We start from the raw sequence: 17,481 nt of genomic DNA on the forward strand, positions 1-17,481 counted from the left end.
AAGGAAAAAAATAGAATTAATTACGTGGCATTTTTTATTGAGCGGGTCCCTTGCCACAGTAATGGTGGGGACGTATTTGGACCCATAGTAGAATTAGGGATAAACGTAGATAATTTTTAAAAGTAGAGGGACACATTTGTCCTTTGTTCCTTTTAAATTTGAGCCCTAAGATTTATGCAATTGGTACTTAATAATGATTAGATCAACTTTTAAATCAGAAATAGCACAAGATTGTCATTTCTAGTCATATTATTTAAATTATAGTTATTTTTATAACATATTAAAAGCTTAGCCAGATTTAATAATTTTCAGAAGGCTTTTTATTGGCATTGCATATTATAGCCCATTTGGCCAAGCTTCTTCGAGGCCAAAAATACTTTTTTTGTCAATTTTTTTTTTCAAAGTTGAAATGTTTGGTAAAGCTTTTAAAAGAAAAAAGAAATATTTTTGAGTAGAAGCAGAAACAGTTTTGGAGAAGCAGAAAAAAATAGCTTACTCCAAAAAGCATTTTTCTAAAAAGTAGTTTTGCGAAAAATACATTTAGAAGCGCTTTTTAAAAGTTTGGCCAAACATTAATTGTTGCTGAAAAGTACTTTTCAGATTAATTAGACAGACACAAATCACTTCTCACCAAAAATACTTTTGAGAAAAACACTTACTATAAAAAACACTTCTCAAAATAAGCTAATTTTAGAAGTTTGGCCAAACAGACTATTATTGTAAAGTTTTAGAAGTTCTAAAGTTTTGAACATTCAGACTTATCAAGGCGATTAAATATTAAATACTTTGTAAAGTTTGGTTATGTTTTAAACAAAAGGGGTATTTGTGCATTTCGCCCCATAAACGGGCAGACTGCAAAGCTAACCGAACCCTACTTATATGCCGACCCGATCCGTTTTCCATATTATACTCGCTGTCGCTTAAACCCCTACCGCCAACAGCCTTTCATCTCTCTCACTTTTGCTTTGAAGCAAAACTATAGTCAGAATAAAAAAACCACATCAATTTGTTAAGGTCTTTTAGCTGTCTACGTTGAATTTTGGTAGCAACAGAGCACAATGTAAGAATTATTGCCTTTTTGTATTGAGATTTTGAGTTTCTGTTTCTGTAAATGCAAACATTTGAACTATCTCGTTCAGGTTGTAAGAATTATTGCTTTTTCTGTTGGTTTATTTAATTTGAATAATACGCAGGATGGAGTTTAGTCTTTCTGGTTGATTTGGGATGCAAATATTTGATTTTTTCTTGGTGGGGTTGTAAGAATTTTGCAATATTTTTGTTTAAGTTTGAATTTAAGGAATACCAGAATTCAGTTTTTGAGTTTCTGGTTGATTTTTAAATGCAAATATTTGAATTATCTTGTGCAGGTTGTTAGAATTATTGCTTTTTTCTTTTTGTTTATTCAATTTGAATAAACTCAAAATGGAGTTTTGTGTTTTTGGTTAATTTGGGATGCAGAGATTTGATTTTCTCTTGGTGGAGTTGTAAGAATTATTGATTATGTTGGTGTAAGTTTGAATTTAAAGAATACCCAGAATTCAGTTTTTGAGTTTTTGGTTGATTTAGCTTTTGGATTTGGTTCTTTTGGATAGTGTTAAATGTTTAATATGTATTTTTTTTTTGTATTGAAGGTCCCGAATCTGTGTGAAGAATTTGCCGAAGTATGTAGCTGAGGACCGCCTCAGAGAGTTCTTCTCCCAGAAGGGGGAAGTCACTGACGCCAAGCTCATGCGTACTCAGTTAAGTTTCTTTCCATTTTATTCTTCCTACTTTTTCTTTTTGATAGTAATGTGTGCTGTAGAGAATCCTAAATTTGTTGGACCGAAACGGGTCAAAATGCTGGGAAACTGATCTAGAGAGCCGTGACAGCCAACCACAACTAGTAAAAAACTTGTTATTTATGTAAAGTAACATTAATGTTTTTCAGTTGTTTTCGATGTTTTCAACAAGAACTGACTTTTGGACTGGTATATATAAGTTGATATTTGCTTGTGTGGAGATCTTTGGGGTATATTTCTGACTTTGAATTATTTCATGTTCGAATGATTGTCATTTTTCACGTTAAGCAGAGATGGGAAGAGCAGGCAATTTGGATTTGTCGGATTTCGAACGGAGCAAGAAGCTGAGGAAGCTATCAAGTATTTTGACAAGTCTTTCATGGATAGTAGCCGTATTATTTGTGAGGTATGTTTTTTCTGCTTCAATTACTCTGATATTCTGCATACATACTTAGTGCAGTAAGAAAATGCATATCTCTATTCCATATTCTGTATAATTCAGTTATAAAAGAAAGATGGCACCTTCATAGTTTTTTTAAAAGTAATCTAGAGAAAATCTCCTCATGGAAGTTGTTGTAAGCTCCAGAACATCTTGTTGGGTGTTATTTATTTTGCATTTCTATTTTTCATTGTGAGATATTTGAATCATATTTTCGTAGGTTGTCAATAATTTATTTTTCTATAAGAGAGTAGTCATTTTCGGAGGTATGGGTAAAGGATAACATAAGATGCATTTGCATATAGCCAGATTGCTAGGAAAATTGGGGATCCAAATATCCCTCGTCCATGGAGCAGGCACACTTTGAAAAAAGAAGAGAAGTTGACAAATGAGGATGAGAATGCAAAAGTAAAAAGTTCTAAGTCTGCAGGTTTAAAAGGGGACAAAACGAACAGTAAACAGGAGAGTAAAGATGAGGATCCTCATCTTCAAGAGTTCCTTGAAGTTATGCAGCCTCGGAGTAAGTCAAAGTTGTGGGCAAATGATACACTAACAGCTCCATCTCTTGCCCGAAGTAAAAAGGATGCCAATAAGCAATCCCAGAGAAAAGAGAAGAGCCAGGAAAAATTGGATGCTGATGACTCTGAGTTAGGTGAAGCTGGCAAAAAAGAAGAATATCTTTCAGATAGTGTAGAATCTGAGAAACCTGACGGCTCCCGTAATGATGAAGTTATGACTGATATGGATTATTTCAAAAGTAAAGTGAGGAAAGATTGGTCCGACTCAGAAAGTAGTGAAGACAATGACAGTGATAACGAAAGTGACGCTGAAGGTGGCAAGAGCAGTGAAGATGCAAATGCTGGTAATATCCTTGAACCTGATGATAGAGAGGAATTGTTGAATGATGAGTTCTCCAGATTTAACAATGAATCACTTGACCCTGCTGATCCTTCATCAAGTGTTAAGGATGAAAAAGAAGAAGATCTGGAGAGCGGACGATTATTTGTTCGTAATCTTCCATACACTACTACGTAACGCATCTTCTTTCTTTTTCCCTTTCATTTTTTTGTGTGATTTGAATCACTATATGTTGTTGAGTCTTTAAAGATTTTAATGTGCCTAATATGTGTTCTTGTTAAAATAATTGTTCGGTGACTCAGGGAAGAGGAGCTGGAAGAGCATTTTAGAAAATTTGGCAGTGTTTCACAGGTTCATATTGTTGTTGACAAAGATACAAAGCGGTCCAAGGGAATTGCATATGTTCTCTATTCATTACCAGAATCTGCTGCTAGGTAGGTACCTGTCAATCAGCATCCAATTCTAAGCTACTGCACTTTTTTAATCTATTACTTTACCTGCAAGAAGCACACTGATATTCATGCTATAAATTCCGTGTCCTATATATATTAGTGCATGTATTGACTTTGCATGTTCTGGTGGTTCCTCACATTGTACATTTATTGTTCTCCAGGGCATTAGCAGAGCTGGACAGTTCAATTTTTCAAGGCCGATTACTTCATGTTATGCCAGCAAAGCAGAAAGTTCCTTCAGAGAAAACAGAGTAAGTGGTGTTTCCTACTCTTGTCTATGTTCATAACTTCATACCCCTGAAGATTGTGTGCATATACATGTATGTGAAAAGAAGCCCTTTCCCTTTTCCGCCCTTTTTATTAGGATCTACCTTGCTATAATTTGTTTATTAATCTGTAGGACAGTTGCCAATACCAAGCAATCTTCAAAAACATTTAAGCAGCAGAGACAAGAGGAAAAGAAGGCATCTGAAGCTAGTGGAAATACACGTTCATGGAATACTCTCTTCATGCGCCCAGACACTGTATGTACACAATCAGATATTATAAATTGAATTCCATCTTTTCCGTGAATGTTGGTGCTCTTCTGTTTGCTAGAAACAGTAAGATTGACTGGTTGTTTAATTATGCTTCTACACGTCTACATATGAGTCGGGATGCTCATTGATTTTTCTGGATTGTTGTCAACTCAACAAAACCAAATTTTTGAAGATGTTACTTGGATATCATGATAAGTATGCTTTTTGTTACAAAGCAAGTTATTTCATTTGGAACAGAGAAAGGACTACACATCCAGTTATAATGTGCAACCATTGGAAAAAAAGCGGAAGACATCAATAAATTGGGATCATTTAGGGGAAGGTTAAAAAGGCCTTTTTTTTTAGCTTGACTAATGTAAAGCAATGTATATGCTTAATACTTCATGGACAAGCCCTCTTGAGTTTGCTTTATGGATGCTGGACTACCTGTGCAAGGCCAAGGCTAAGAGCAGCCTTCGTGTAACTGCAATAACAAGAGCTAGGTGGAAAAATATGATCTTAGCAGAGATTCTTCTTGAATGTCTAATTACAGATAATAATGGCAGGGTCACCCATAAAGGAAAGTGAGGATAATGCCATACCACCATCTATATCTCGTTAAACAAATGTTAGGCTGTTAGCTGGAGTCTAAATGAAATAATCAGAGTTTGCAAGTTGACCTGGTCTTCCCTGCAACATGAAAACAACCTATCATTTTGAAGTACCATGCCATCCTTTCGATAGATTTCTTACGAACACAATCTTATATTAAGGTGTTTTTACTTGTTTAAAAGGTCCTAAACTAAGGTATGACTGCAATAGCCAACACACAGTTGGAGGTTCATAGCAGTTCAGCCTGAGAAGAGATATTATAAATTTGTGTTAGCTCTTTCTTTAACATCTTCTTCCTCTATCTTTTGCTTTCTACTTTTTATCTGTCCATCTGTTAGTGTTTTTTTTGGGGGGGGGGGGGGGTAGCAACTTCTACAGATTGGATATGTTTGCTTTAATTGATTGAGTATATGTTGATTCCTATGATCAGATTGGGGTTATTTTAGTTCCTGTTGGAGTATATTCTTCTTCTTGTAAGATGATTCGGTTTTGTTCTCTTTTGGGTTAAGCATGCATCATACTGTGTCAGTGTTTGGACGTGCTGTTGAATGGAAAAATGATCTCCTTCTGTTCTTTGGAATATTTAGGTTGTCGAGAATATTGCAAGAAAATTTGGAGTGAGTAAAAGTGATCTTCTTGATAGAGAAGCTGATGATCTTGCAGTACGTATAGCATTGGGAGAGACTCAAGTGATAGCTGAGACCAAAAAGGCACTTGCAAAATCTGGAGTTAATATTGCGTCATTGGAAGAATATGCTGCTGGGAAAACTGATGGAGTGAAACGAAGCAATCATGTTATTCTAGTCAAGAATTTGCCTTATGGTTCGTCAGAAGGTGAACTTGCGAATTTGTTTGGAAAGTTTGGGAGCCTGGACAAGATTATTCTTCCTCCCACCAAAACCTTAGCTCTGGTAGGTGCTTTTAGCTTTGTAGCCTCTTGTTTGAAATTCTCTGAAAACTTTTGTTTAAAATGAAAATTCTTGATCTTAATGTTCTCTATCTGTTTTTCTTACTTTCCCGATAGTGCATTTTGGAAATAGTCTAATTATTAAGAAAAACAATATGGTAATAGTCACTCTTTTCGTGCCTTAAACACTATTACCTATGGAAACTTCCGGTTTGATATTAATAGATCAATATTCTGCTTGTGTGAGTATCTGGGAAATAGTTGGTCATAACAAGATTGTTGCTGTTTCTGTTATTAATAACAATCAGGTTGTCTTCCTAGAACCGGCAGAAGCACGTGCAGCTTTCCGGGGTCTAGCATACAAACGTTACAAGTAAGTGTATACATTCATTTCTTGCCTTTAATACAAAGGTGATTTTCTTAGTTTAACAAGTAGCAGTATATGTGAAAACGGTATTTTCATGTCATGATTGACAACAAAGCAGGATTAGGATAGCTTAAGTATTTTGATAGTTGCCATGTGGTGGCCATGTCTTGATTGTTTGAGCTCTTGCTTTCAAATAGCCTTCAGTTTCTTTTGACTAAAGGTTTAACTATTTCTTTAAATAATATAATACATGCTCTGCAATCGACTTATGTAATAGTTGCAGCTGTGGGCTTACGATTTTTATGTTGTATAAGCAATCAAATTGAGTGGTAAAATCAATAATGGGGTCTTGGGAAATTTCCACCAAAAGAACCTCTCTTGAGTTCCTGAATTTTTTCTTTTGGCTTCAAAAAGTTGGCTAAGTTGGTAACTCATATTGGACACATGATCTTTTCAAGCTTGACGAAACTTGGCGTCTATTTCCTGCTTACTTTAAAATACCTTTCGATTTTTGATTTTGCAAGATTGAGATTTCTCCTAGCTAACCTTTTGTTGTTCTAGCATTATATCACCTTTGCTGCATTTAATTTTTTACATATGTTGATTGAATCTTGAAAGTCTGGAATTATGAAGTAACAATAGTCCCTTTGTCCTAATGCAGGGACACTCCCCTTTATTTGGAGTGGGCTCCTGGAAATATTCTTGATCAAACAAGTGATTCAAAAAATACTCTTATCGTCGGTGAAGATGACGCAAAGAGAGTGCTGCTAGAGCAACAAGTGGAAGGAATAACAGATCCAGATGTTGATCCTGATAGAGTTGAGGTATATGAACTGTAAAACCAATGTTTCCCATGTTTATTTATAGAAAGTACTTTGTCGATAAGTCCAATGCTTGTAAGAGTTTACTTGCTAGTGGTTTATTCTACTTGTATAGCAAATAAAGCTTTGTGGATCCTAGCACTTCTATTTGATGAATGGTCTGTTATGCACTTTCTTGTCGCCCGGGCATGCGTTGCACCATGAAATTTTACTTGATGAATGCCATTTTACAACAACGATTTAATAGGAATTTAATCTCATCTCTCCTTGGACCTCAGAGCCCCCCCCCCCCCCCTTCCACCCCCACAACACACACACCCAGGGGAGAAAATGACTGGTATCAGACAACTACACATAACTTCAAGAGAGCAGCATCTGTGTAACATTTTAAAGAAGTTTGTAACGTCAACATCATCCTTAATTTCGTTCAATTTTGCCTGTTTACACACATGGAATAGATCTAGCAGAGAAGTAGGGGGACAATGGAAGAAAAAGATCTATATAAGCAATACCAATTAGTTGGGATTAAGTCTTAGTCATGTTAGTACGTTTACTTTATGTCCAATATTTTTTTAGGAATTTTAAAAAAAAGAAGAAATTTTAAATAACTTATACTAGAGAAACTATGTCTTTATAAGATTGCATTAAGACAGGCTTAAATAGAGCAACATGAATAGTGAGGCTTCATATAGTTGAACCCAGCTTGCTTGGGACCGAGGTGCAGTTGTTTTTGTCATACAAAAAAATATGGAATATATTACACTTTCTTAAACTTAGTCTTTACCCATTCATCTAACTTTTGTTTTATTGGTAATGAACTATGGCTTGCCATATGAATCTAAGTGGTTTTGATGGGTTATGGCATATAGTCTGCAAATCAAGGATTGGAAGAAGGAGATAGATTCGCCGTAAATCATCAGAAATAAATAACATTGATATGGACTTTACTCTAGGTATCAGCAGACTGTTTAATTCTCATGGATGCTGGTTCAACTGCTCTACTATTACCAAAGATTCATGCTATTCCTAATAACAAAGGCAAAAAAGTACAGTTACAGGAAACAAGTAACAGGGAAAAGCATTACAGTTTTAGAAATCCCTTGTTGCCTCTTGTTTGTTTTTCTAGCTGCCTTGAGTTTCCAGGTTTCTTTTCATGTTTCAGTAACCGATTAATGTTTTTGCTTTCCACCTTTCCAGTCACGATCACTGTATGTCAAGAACCTAAATTTCAAGACGTCTGATGAGAGTTTAAAAGAGCATTTCACTCAACACATAAAGGATGGACGAATATTAAGTGTGAGAGTAAGTTCTTTTGGCTCTTTTTTATGCTGAGACTTTTACTATCTTGGAAGAATATTTCCTTGCTGCCTGAGAAAATGACTCATCTTCCTCCGACACCTGTTAATATTATTCTGTGAAGGTGAAGAAGCATGTAAAGAACGGAAAGAATGTCTCAATGGGTTTTGGATTCATTGAATTTGATTCTGTTGATACAGCAATCAATGTTTGCAAGGATTTGCAGGTAATCTTTTTGAATTTTTTTTAACATTCTATCCATACGTTTGGGGCACTTACAACCAATTTTTCAACTTCCCATCTCTTGTCATTCAGGGCACTGTTTTGGATGGTCATGCACTTATATTGCAACTTTGTCACACTAAGAAGGATGGTCAACTTCCAAAGAAAACTGAGAATGACAAGAGCTCGACTAAGTTGCTTGTTAGGAATGTTGCTTTTGAGGCAACTGAAAAAGATCTCAGGCAACTATTCAGTCCATTTGGGCAGGTAATTCCTCTAACTGTTGGTATCTTATGGTGATACTATGTAGTAAAATGGTGATACTAGGTCTTTTGGTGTTAAAATCGCCCAAGCTAGATGTTGATTGAGGAGAAATATGGCTGTGAGACACGGGGATGTATTATATCCGAAGCGTTTTAATTTGAGTCCGTGTGAGAGAAGCTTCATATGTCTTGAACTCGTAGAATTTCACTGATGCTGATCTTTTGGTCTGAGTCCTCAAAAGTGAGTTTTACCGAATTAAGTTTTTTTCTTCTAAGATTATCGAGATCAAGGGTTTGTAGTGTCTCCTTTTCAATTTGGTCTGAATCCTTAAAACTGACGTTTACCGATTAATTATATTAATTTGTTTCTTCTAAGATAATCGAGATCAAGGGTTTGTAGTGTCTCTGTTGCAATGTGCTTTTTCTTATGTAGCAGTTTCTTGCTCTCACAATTTTCCATTTGGTTGGTTTAGACCACGATATAAAGCAGGTTAAACGAAATAAAAGTGTAGGATTTATGTATTTAATACCTAGAAATTGTTAATTTTTAATGAAAGATCTATTCTGATTACCTAATTAACATTCTTATCGTCTGATATTCAAGTTAGAATTTACTCAAATGTATAATTCGGAACTAATAATCAATGAAAAATCAATTGTGACTATCAAATAAAAGCTACTTAATCGTTTTGATATTCAAGTGGAGAAGGGTAGAAGAATGGGCACATTATCCTTGGCTCTTAATCATTCTAAAATCCGTTGAGTACTACATATTCTTTTTGCTGTGATGTATATAACTTTGATTGGAAAAACAAAAAACAGATTAAACTATAGGGTCCCATACTTCAATTTTGCCTGGTAGCCTATTTTATGCAGATTTAAATGAGCATCCGGATTCTCTCTGCTTTGTAATGCTTTTTGGTCAAGCGTCGTGGGTAACAAAATAAGTTATGGAAATCACGAGTCTGAAAAATGTTAATTTAGACAGAATGATGCATGGTAGGTGATCTAGCTACTATGGGCTAGGTCAAGGATAAACCATTCCAAGCAATGCTTTGATTCCGTGAAAGTCTGACATGTATGCTATTTTTGTATCATCATTATTTCATAGCTGTTTAACGTCGTTTTTTTTCCCTTTTGACATCAAATTAAATTCATCCTACAGATAAAGAGCTTAAGGCTGCCGATGAGATTTGGGAACCATAGAGGTTTTGCATTTGTAGAGTTTGTTACGAAACAAGAGGCAAAGAATGCCATTGAAGCTCTATCCAATACTCACTTGTATGGGCGCCATTTGGTATGTCATCGTGCAATTCTCAGACATTGTGTATATCTACCTAAATATCACCAAATAATATGCTGTGTATGTGTATGTTCCATCTCAGGTTCTGGAGAGAGCCAAGGAAGGTGAGAGCTTAGAGGAATTACGCGCTCGCACAGCTGCTCAATTTAGTACTGAGCAAAATGGGTTTCAAACTGCTAAATTATCCAAGAAGAGAAAGCACATGGCTATATTGGACGAAGGGAGTCTTAAATTTGAGCGAATTGCTGATTAATACTTCACAACTCTATATGTAACACAAGGATGGGTAAAATTCTTTCCCTTTTATCCCGAATCAGTTGTCTTGTATAGGTTAAAGCTACTAATTTTGGCAGTCCTAATAGCAAATGGTACTAAGACCAGAGCTTGTTCAATCGTGTTCACGGAGTAAAAGAGTCAATCTTGTTAGAATGAGGGTGGCACTTGAGAGTTCTCTTGGTTTACAAAATTAACCATTTTTTGTTTGGGACAAGATTCACTCAGAACTTAGAGTTTTCCAGCTTTGTTCATTAATGTAATGTTTTGATATCGTTCTCAGTTTGTATTTTAGCTCATGAAAACTTTCCACAGGCTCTGCTGCAAAGTTAATCTGTAATTCTTGTGCTTGTCAGGTTGTGACGAAATGATCAAAGTAGGTAAACATAGTTCGATACTTTTGACTTTTCGTCTGAATAACAGGGGGTTAATCAAAGATTGTGTTTACTATCACACTAAAAACCAAAAGAAAATACTTGTTTGACTCAAGATGAGTAGGTTTATTATTCATCGAGTTTCAAAGTGAATAGTTCAAGATGGAAATAGTGAATTTTTTGGTTATCGGAAAAGAAACAGAAGGGCAACAGAGAGTCGATTTACTGAAAGATTGTGTTTCCTATCCTGGATCCGCATTTGTCCGTTGAGATATACATGCCATTGGTTAATTTAAAGAAAGAACTAGAAATTTATCCCCAGAACATGAAAGCAGTCTAGATAAATGAGCACGACCGCATTGGTTTAATTTTTAAAGATAAATATGCGCACTAAACTCTGATTCCGTCACAAAAATATATAGGCTCAACTGATGTCAAAAACTAAATGCACAAAAAGAAAATATTTTGAGTAATAGATAACTGAAAATCAAATCTTCTAAGAGCGAACTATGATTCTTTGTTCCGGATCCAACAACTCCTAAAAACACATACCAATAGTTCTGTTCATATCCACTAGACAATAGAACATATGCATAAAATAACCAAAATAGTAATTACTCCTACTAAATAGACTCACTTAGCTTGCGGTTTCATACTCATGTTCTTCAAACAATTTTTTTTCTTATAGTTACTCCAAACGTTTCTCTTTCTCTCCTAAGTTTCTCCAAATATAGAAGAGCTGAAATTGGAATTCTGCACAATAAAGCTTCAAGGGAATGACTGTTGTTGTCTAATTCGACACAAGATATCTGAAAAGAAGATTTTTCACCAGCGGCAACCATACAGGGTGGAAACTTGCCAATCACAAACCTCTGAAACTCTCCAGTGGAGTGATCATAAGAATAAGTATGGGGTGAAATCAGAATCATCATTAGCTTTAGGATTAGCCAGCAGCATCTCACCTGTTGGAAGGTTACCAACACTGCACCAGCTCTCTCTATTACACCTCACTATTTCTTCAGGTAAGGTGATGGAATGTTTGATCCAGCAACGCCGGCTATTCAATTCCCAGAGATTCAATGTAACTGCATCCGCCGTAACATTCTCCAGGCATAACTTCCATTGAAGTACTAATACTACAAATACTACTAGTAGAACTGTTACTAACATGTATTGTGGAGTGTTGATCCAAAGAATCATTACAAAAAGGGGAGTTTTCTACTATAGTAACTCCATGTGCAGCACCATGTTGCAGAGGGTGAATGTCTGTTGCCAACAAGTTCGCCGGATGTGAATCAAAAGGTGGTGTTTGAGTGTCAAGCCTGATAGATTGCCATACTTGAGCAGGTGGTACTTTCCGGAGAGTTGTGACGCCTGACTGATTTGCTCTTAGTTGTTCGATAACAAAAATGGGTGGTGAGACAAAAAATAGTTGGTGATGCTGAGTACTCCATCGTCTAACCTTGCTTGGCTAACCTGTCTGTTTGTATACGGTTAAAACTGATCCTCGGTCGTGAAGATCGATCGAGGATGGCATTTCAATCGAGGGGCACCTCCATGGAGACCCCGAGCGACTTCCGAGATGGGGGCGTCGAGCCCGGGCGTTCGAATCGACCGAGGTAACATCGGTCGATACAGGTCCCGAACATCGATGCCCGAAAGTGATCACCTAGCTCGAAATCAAGGCCGAGGTTCCGATCCGGTACCGAGCTCGAGTCGGTATCGAGTTCATAGACAAAAGCTGTTACAACCGCACCAAAGGAGAGAATCTCTGCGGGAATTAAGGAGGAGACATACCATCATGGGTCCTCCACTAGTAATATTTATTCCATCATGTTGCTATAGATAAAGTAGCAATCCTTGGCTATAAAAGGGAGGAGAGTTTATAATAGAAGACATTTTTCACTGGGATTAAGAATTTATTGTGTTTATCTTTCTAAAGCTCACCTAATATCTTTGTTCATCATCTTCTATTTTTGCGCTATAAATACGTGCATTGTTATTTTCATATCAGAGGAATCTACTTGTCCTTAGAACCATACATAAATTCAACTTTATCCGATTTTTGGGATAAACAGTTTGGCGCCCACTGTGGGGCTAAGGATAACGAGGCTCGAATCGAGGAACCCGAAATTCAAGCCGAAGTACCAGTAGATATCAATTCACGAATAGCTCTAGAAGCGAATCAACGTTCCGAGCAGGAAAGAAGCATTCATGGTGGCGCTCGACCCATAGCCCGAGACAGCCACAACATGGGAGAAATCGGGGTCAGCTTGCGCATGATTTTCGAAATGCTACAAGCCCAACAAGTAGCGATAGCTCAGTTGCAGAGCCAAACTCATATGCGAAGTAATCCAAACTCCAATCCGCTTCTTCGAGAAGTAACCCCCAGAACGGAGCCCGACACAGTGAAACCGAACGAGCGAAAATCAGGAACCGCTCCTGAAATTGCTAAACTGCTCGAGGAGCTCACAAAGCGAGTCGAAGCCAACGACAAAAAATTCAAAACATATGATGCTAGGATCGATCAGATCCCGGGGGCTCCGCCCATGATGAAAGCGCTGGATTCGAAGAAATTCATACAAAAGCCTTTTCCATCGAGCGCGGCCCCGAAACCGATCCCAAAAAAGTTTCGTATGCCCGTAATTCCCAAATATAACGGTACGACCGATCCTAATGAACATCTCACCTCCTATACATGTGCCATCAAAGGCAACGATTTGGAAGACGATGAGATCGAGTCCGTATTATTTAAAAAGTTCGGAGAGACCCTCACTAAAGGAGCAATGATCTGGTATCACAACTTGCCGCCGAATTCTATCGATTCTTTTGCCATGTTAGCAGATTCGTTCATAAAAGCACATGCTGGTGCCGTAATGGTCGCAACGAGGAAATCGGATCTATTCAAAGTAACACAAAGGGGTGACGAAATACTGAGAAAATTCGTATCCCAGTTTCAAATGGAACGCATGGATTTGCCACCAGTCACAGACGACTGGGCCGTACAAGCTTTCACCCAAGGGTTGAACGGACTGAGTTCGACAACATCACGTCGGCTGAAACAAAGCTTGATCGAATACCCTGCAATAACTTGGGCGGATACACACAATCGGTACCAATCGAAAATCAGGGTCGAAGATGATCAATTGGGTTTTCCGTATGAACCCACGCGTCAGAACCACGCAACCACTAAAATTCTGAAGGAAACCAACAGAGAACTAAGGTCAAACAAAGACCGATATCAACCGTATGTCACAAATCGGGTGAACCACAGTTCGGCGCATGAGACAGTTGGGAATAACCACAGATATGATCGGGGGCAAATTTCTCGGGGACTCATGAGCAAGAGAGATTTTGATAAACATGCCGATCCTGTAGAAATTCCTCGATTATCGGAATATAATTTCAATATCGATGCATCCGCCATCGTATCGGTCATCGGACGCATCAAAGATACCCGATGGCCTCGACCCATGCAGACCGATCCGGCCCAAATAAATCCCAATCAAATATGCGAGTATCATGGCACCCATGGTCACAAAACGGAAGAATGCAGACAATTAAGAGAGGAAGTAGCCCACTTGTTTAACAAAGGGCACCTCAGGGAATTTTTGAGTGATAGGGCGAAGAACCATTTTAAAAACAGGGACTTCGGCAAGCAAAACGAAGAAGAAGAGCCACAGCATATTATTCACATGATCATCGGCAGCGTCGATACCCCTCAGGGACCTATACTCAAACGCGCTAAAACGTTGATTGTGAGGGAAAAGCGATCTCGAATTCAAGATTACACTCCCCCAGGGACTTTATCGTTCAATGATAAAGATGCAGAGGGAATCATCCAACCCCATAACGATGCACTGGTAATATCCGTACTCATGAATAAAATTAAGATTAAGCGTGTGTTAATTGATCCAGGTAGCTCTGCCAATATCATCAGATCGAAGGTCGTAAAATAGCTCGGCCTACAAAACCGGGTCGTATCCGCAACTTTGGTTTTAAACGGATTCAATATGGCATGCGAAACCACCAAAGGCGAGATAACCCTACCGATAAACGTCGCCAAAACAATTCAGGAAACAAAGTTTCACGTGATCGAAGGCGATATGAGATATAATGCCCTTATCGGAAGGCCGTGGATCCACAATATGAGAGCTGTACCTTCGACCCTACACCAGGTCCTCAAATTCCCAACACCACCAGGTGTCAAAATAGTGTACGGAGAACAACCAGCCGCGAAAGAAATGTTCTCCATCGAAGAAGCAAAACCAACATCTTCGTCTTCGCCAGTGAATGGATCGGGTTCAAAAGGAGGCACAGTCGAAGACCGGAACGCCAAATAGCAACCTAAGACATCGGCCCCAACCCAGCCAGATAAGCAGAGCATCGAAGAAGATAGTGATCAGTGGATCCCTCGATCCTTCGTGACCCCCGATGACTCCGATGCCACCGAATCAACTATTGAGGAATTAGAGCAGATCATTTTGAACGATCACTGGCCCGAACGAAAGGTATACCTGGGAAGGGGTTTGAGACCCGAACTCAGGAAGAAAATCATTCAATTTCTTATCGATAACATCGATTACTTTGCTTGGTCCCATTTAGATATAACAGGAATCCCGCCGGATATAACGACACATCGACTAAGTGTGTCCCCTAGATTCAGACCGGTGAAGCAAAAAAGAAAACCCCAATCGGAGGTGAAGCACGTATTCATAAAAGATGAGGTAACTAAACTGCTCAAAATAGGATCCATTAGAGAGGTAAAATACCCCGAATGATTGTCCTATGTGGTCGTAGTGCCTAAAAAGGGAAACAAACTTAGAATGTGTATAGATTACAAGGACTTGAATAAAGCATGCCCCAAAGATTCTTATCCACTGCCCAACATCGATCACTTGATCGATGCCATGGCCGGCCACGAGATCCTTACTTTTCTCGATGCCTATTCCGGGTATAATCAAATCCAGATGAACCCAAAAGACCAGGAAAAGACTTCGTTTGTGACCAGATGCGGAACATATTGTTATAACGTAATGCTCTTCGGGCTAAAAAATGCAGGAGCTACTTATCAATGCCTAGTAAATAGAATGTTCGAAGAACAAATAGGTAAATCAATGGAAGTCTATATTGATGACATGCTAGTCAAGTCCCTGCGCGCAGAGGACCATTTGACCCATTTGCAGGAAACGTTCGATATTCTGAGGAAATACAACATGAGGTTCAACCTCGAAAAATATGCTTTCGGAGTCAGCTCAGGTAAGTTCCTCGGCTTCATGGTGTCAAATCGAGGAATCGAGATTAACCCAGACAAAATCAAGGCCATTGAAGACATCGCCATCGTGAACAGCGTGAAAGCTGTACAAAGGTTAATAGGAAGAATAGCAGCCCTAGGCCGATTCATTTCGAGATCATCAGATTGAAGCCACAAATTTTTCTCTCTACTCAAAAAGAAGAACGACTTCGCTTGGACACCGGAATGCCAACTAGCATTACAAGAACTGAAATGATATCTATCGAACCCACCACTGCTGCACACTCCAAAAACCGACGAAAAACTTTACCTATACTTGGCAGTATCAGAAGTTGCCATAAGTAGTGTCCTAGTTCGAGAAGAGGAAAGTACGCAATTTCCAGTTTACTATGTAAGTCGGACTTTGGGGGAAGCGGAAACTAGATACCCGCACTTGGAAAAATTGGCACTTGCGCTGGTTAGTGCCTCTAGGAAATTACGACCATACTTCCAATGCCACCCCATAAGCGTATTAACCACCTGCCCACTTCGTAATATTTTGCATAAGCCCGAACTATCGGGCCGATTGGCCAAATGGGCCATTGAACTCAGCGGGTACGATATCGAATATCGACCTCGAACAACCATCAAGTCTCAAATTTTAGCAGACTTCGTGGCCGATTTCACGCCGACCCTCGTACCCGAAGTCGAAAAAGAACTACTGTTAAAATCAAATTTATCAACGAGGGCATGGATCCTCTTTACGGACGGAGCTTCGAATGTAAAGGGATCTGGGCTAGGCATAGTTTTAAAATCTCCCGGGAGTAACATTATTAGGCAAGCTATTAAAACTATCAGGTTAACTAACAACGAGGCCGAGTATGAAGCCATAATTGCAGGTCTCGAGCTAGCTAGGAATCTGGGAACGGAGGTCGTTGAGGCCAGTTGTGACTCTTTGCTAGTGGTGAGTCAAGTAAACAAAACCTTCGAAGTCCGAGAAGGCAGAATGCAAAGGTATTTGGACAAACTGCTCGTCACTTTGAACTATTTCAAACAATGGAGTCTACGACATGTTCCACGAGAACAGAATAACGAGGCCGATGTGCTTGCTAATTTGGGATCATCGGTCGAGGTGAATGATTTGAACTCGAAAACTGTCGTTCAACTTTCAAGATCTATAATCGAGGAAGGGCACGCCGAAATAAATTCTACTAGTTTAACCTGGGATTGGAGAAACAAGTATATTGAATACTTAAAAGACGGAAAGCTCCCTTCAGACCACAAAGAGTCCAGGACCCTTAGAACTAAAGCTGCTCGGTTCACCTTGACTGCGGACGGAACGTTATATCAAAGAACATTCGATGGACCGATGGCGGTATGTATAGGTCCGGGAGATACCAATTACATCCTCCGGGAAGTACACGAGGGCATTTGTGGCAATCACTCCGGTGCCGACATATTAGTTCGAAAAGTGATCAGAGCAGGGTATTATTAGATCGATATGGGCAAAGACGCAAAAGAATTTGTTCGTAAATGCGATAAATGTCAAAGGTTTGCTCCGATGATCCATCAGCCCGGAGAACAACTTCACTCGGTCCTATCACCATGGCCATTCATGAAATGGGGAATGGACATCGTCGGCCCCCTGCCATCGACCCCAGGTTAAGCCAGATTTATTTTGTTTGTGACTGACTATTTTTCTAAATGGGTTGAAGCGCAGGCGTTCGAGAAAGTAAGAGAAAAAGAGGTTATCGACTTTCTGTGG

The 17,481-nt window shown here is 38.7% G+C and overlaps 1 protein-coding gene across 4 annotated transcripts; it reads left to right on the forward strand.

The window, feature by feature from the left end:
* Positions 1-839: 839 nt before the first annotated feature.
* LOC107799550 (multiple RNA-binding domain-containing protein 1-like) lies at positions 840-10,388 on the forward strand. Of its 4 annotated transcripts, none has more exons than XM_075234461.1 (16): positions 840-1,060; positions 1,459-1,508; positions 1,632-1,739; positions 2,070-2,184; positions 2,527-3,248; positions 3,378-3,509; positions 3,689-3,778; positions 3,928-4,051; positions 5,245-5,568; positions 5,873-5,937; positions 6,593-6,755; positions 7,950-8,054; positions 8,173-8,274; positions 8,364-8,537; positions 9,699-9,830; positions 9,919-10,388. In XM_075234461.1, the coding sequence occupies exons 2-16, from the start codon at positions 1,501-1,503 to the stop codon at positions 10,087-10,089; spliced, it is 2,535 nt and encodes an 844-aa protein (XP_075090562.1). In that variant the 5' UTR covers positions 840-1,060; positions 1,459-1,500; the 3' UTR covers positions 10,090-10,388. The 4 variants fall into 4 exon arrangements, with proteins under 4 accessions (XP_075090562.1, XP_075090563.1, XP_075090564.1 ...); XM_075234464.1 differs by having other exon boundaries at positions 933-1,060; positions 2,523-3,248; XM_075234462.1 differs by lacking the exon at positions 1,459-1,508 and having other exon boundaries at positions 902-1,060.
* Positions 10,389-17,481: the final 7,093 nt, after the last annotated feature.

The sequence above is a fragment of the Nicotiana tabacum genome, chromosome 17 (genome assembly GCF_000715075.1).
Source record: "Nicotiana tabacum cultivar K326 chromosome 17, ASM71507v2, whole genome shotgun sequence".
Lineage (NCBI taxonomy): Eukaryota > Viridiplantae > Streptophyta > Magnoliopsida > Solanales > Solanaceae > Nicotiana > Nicotiana tabacum.

Bases quoted from the DNA above. Each gene is read 5' to 3' on its own strand.
- LOC107799550 (XM_075234461.1), top strand. The intron at 2,185-2,526 runs GTATGTTTTTTC...GCATATAGCCAG, and splicing joins GTAGCCGTATTATTTGTGAG to ATTGCTAGGAAAATTGGGGA. The intron at 4,052-5,244 runs GTATGTACACAA...TGGAATATTTAG, and splicing joins TCTTCATGCGCCCAGACACT to GTTGTCGAGAATATTGCAAG.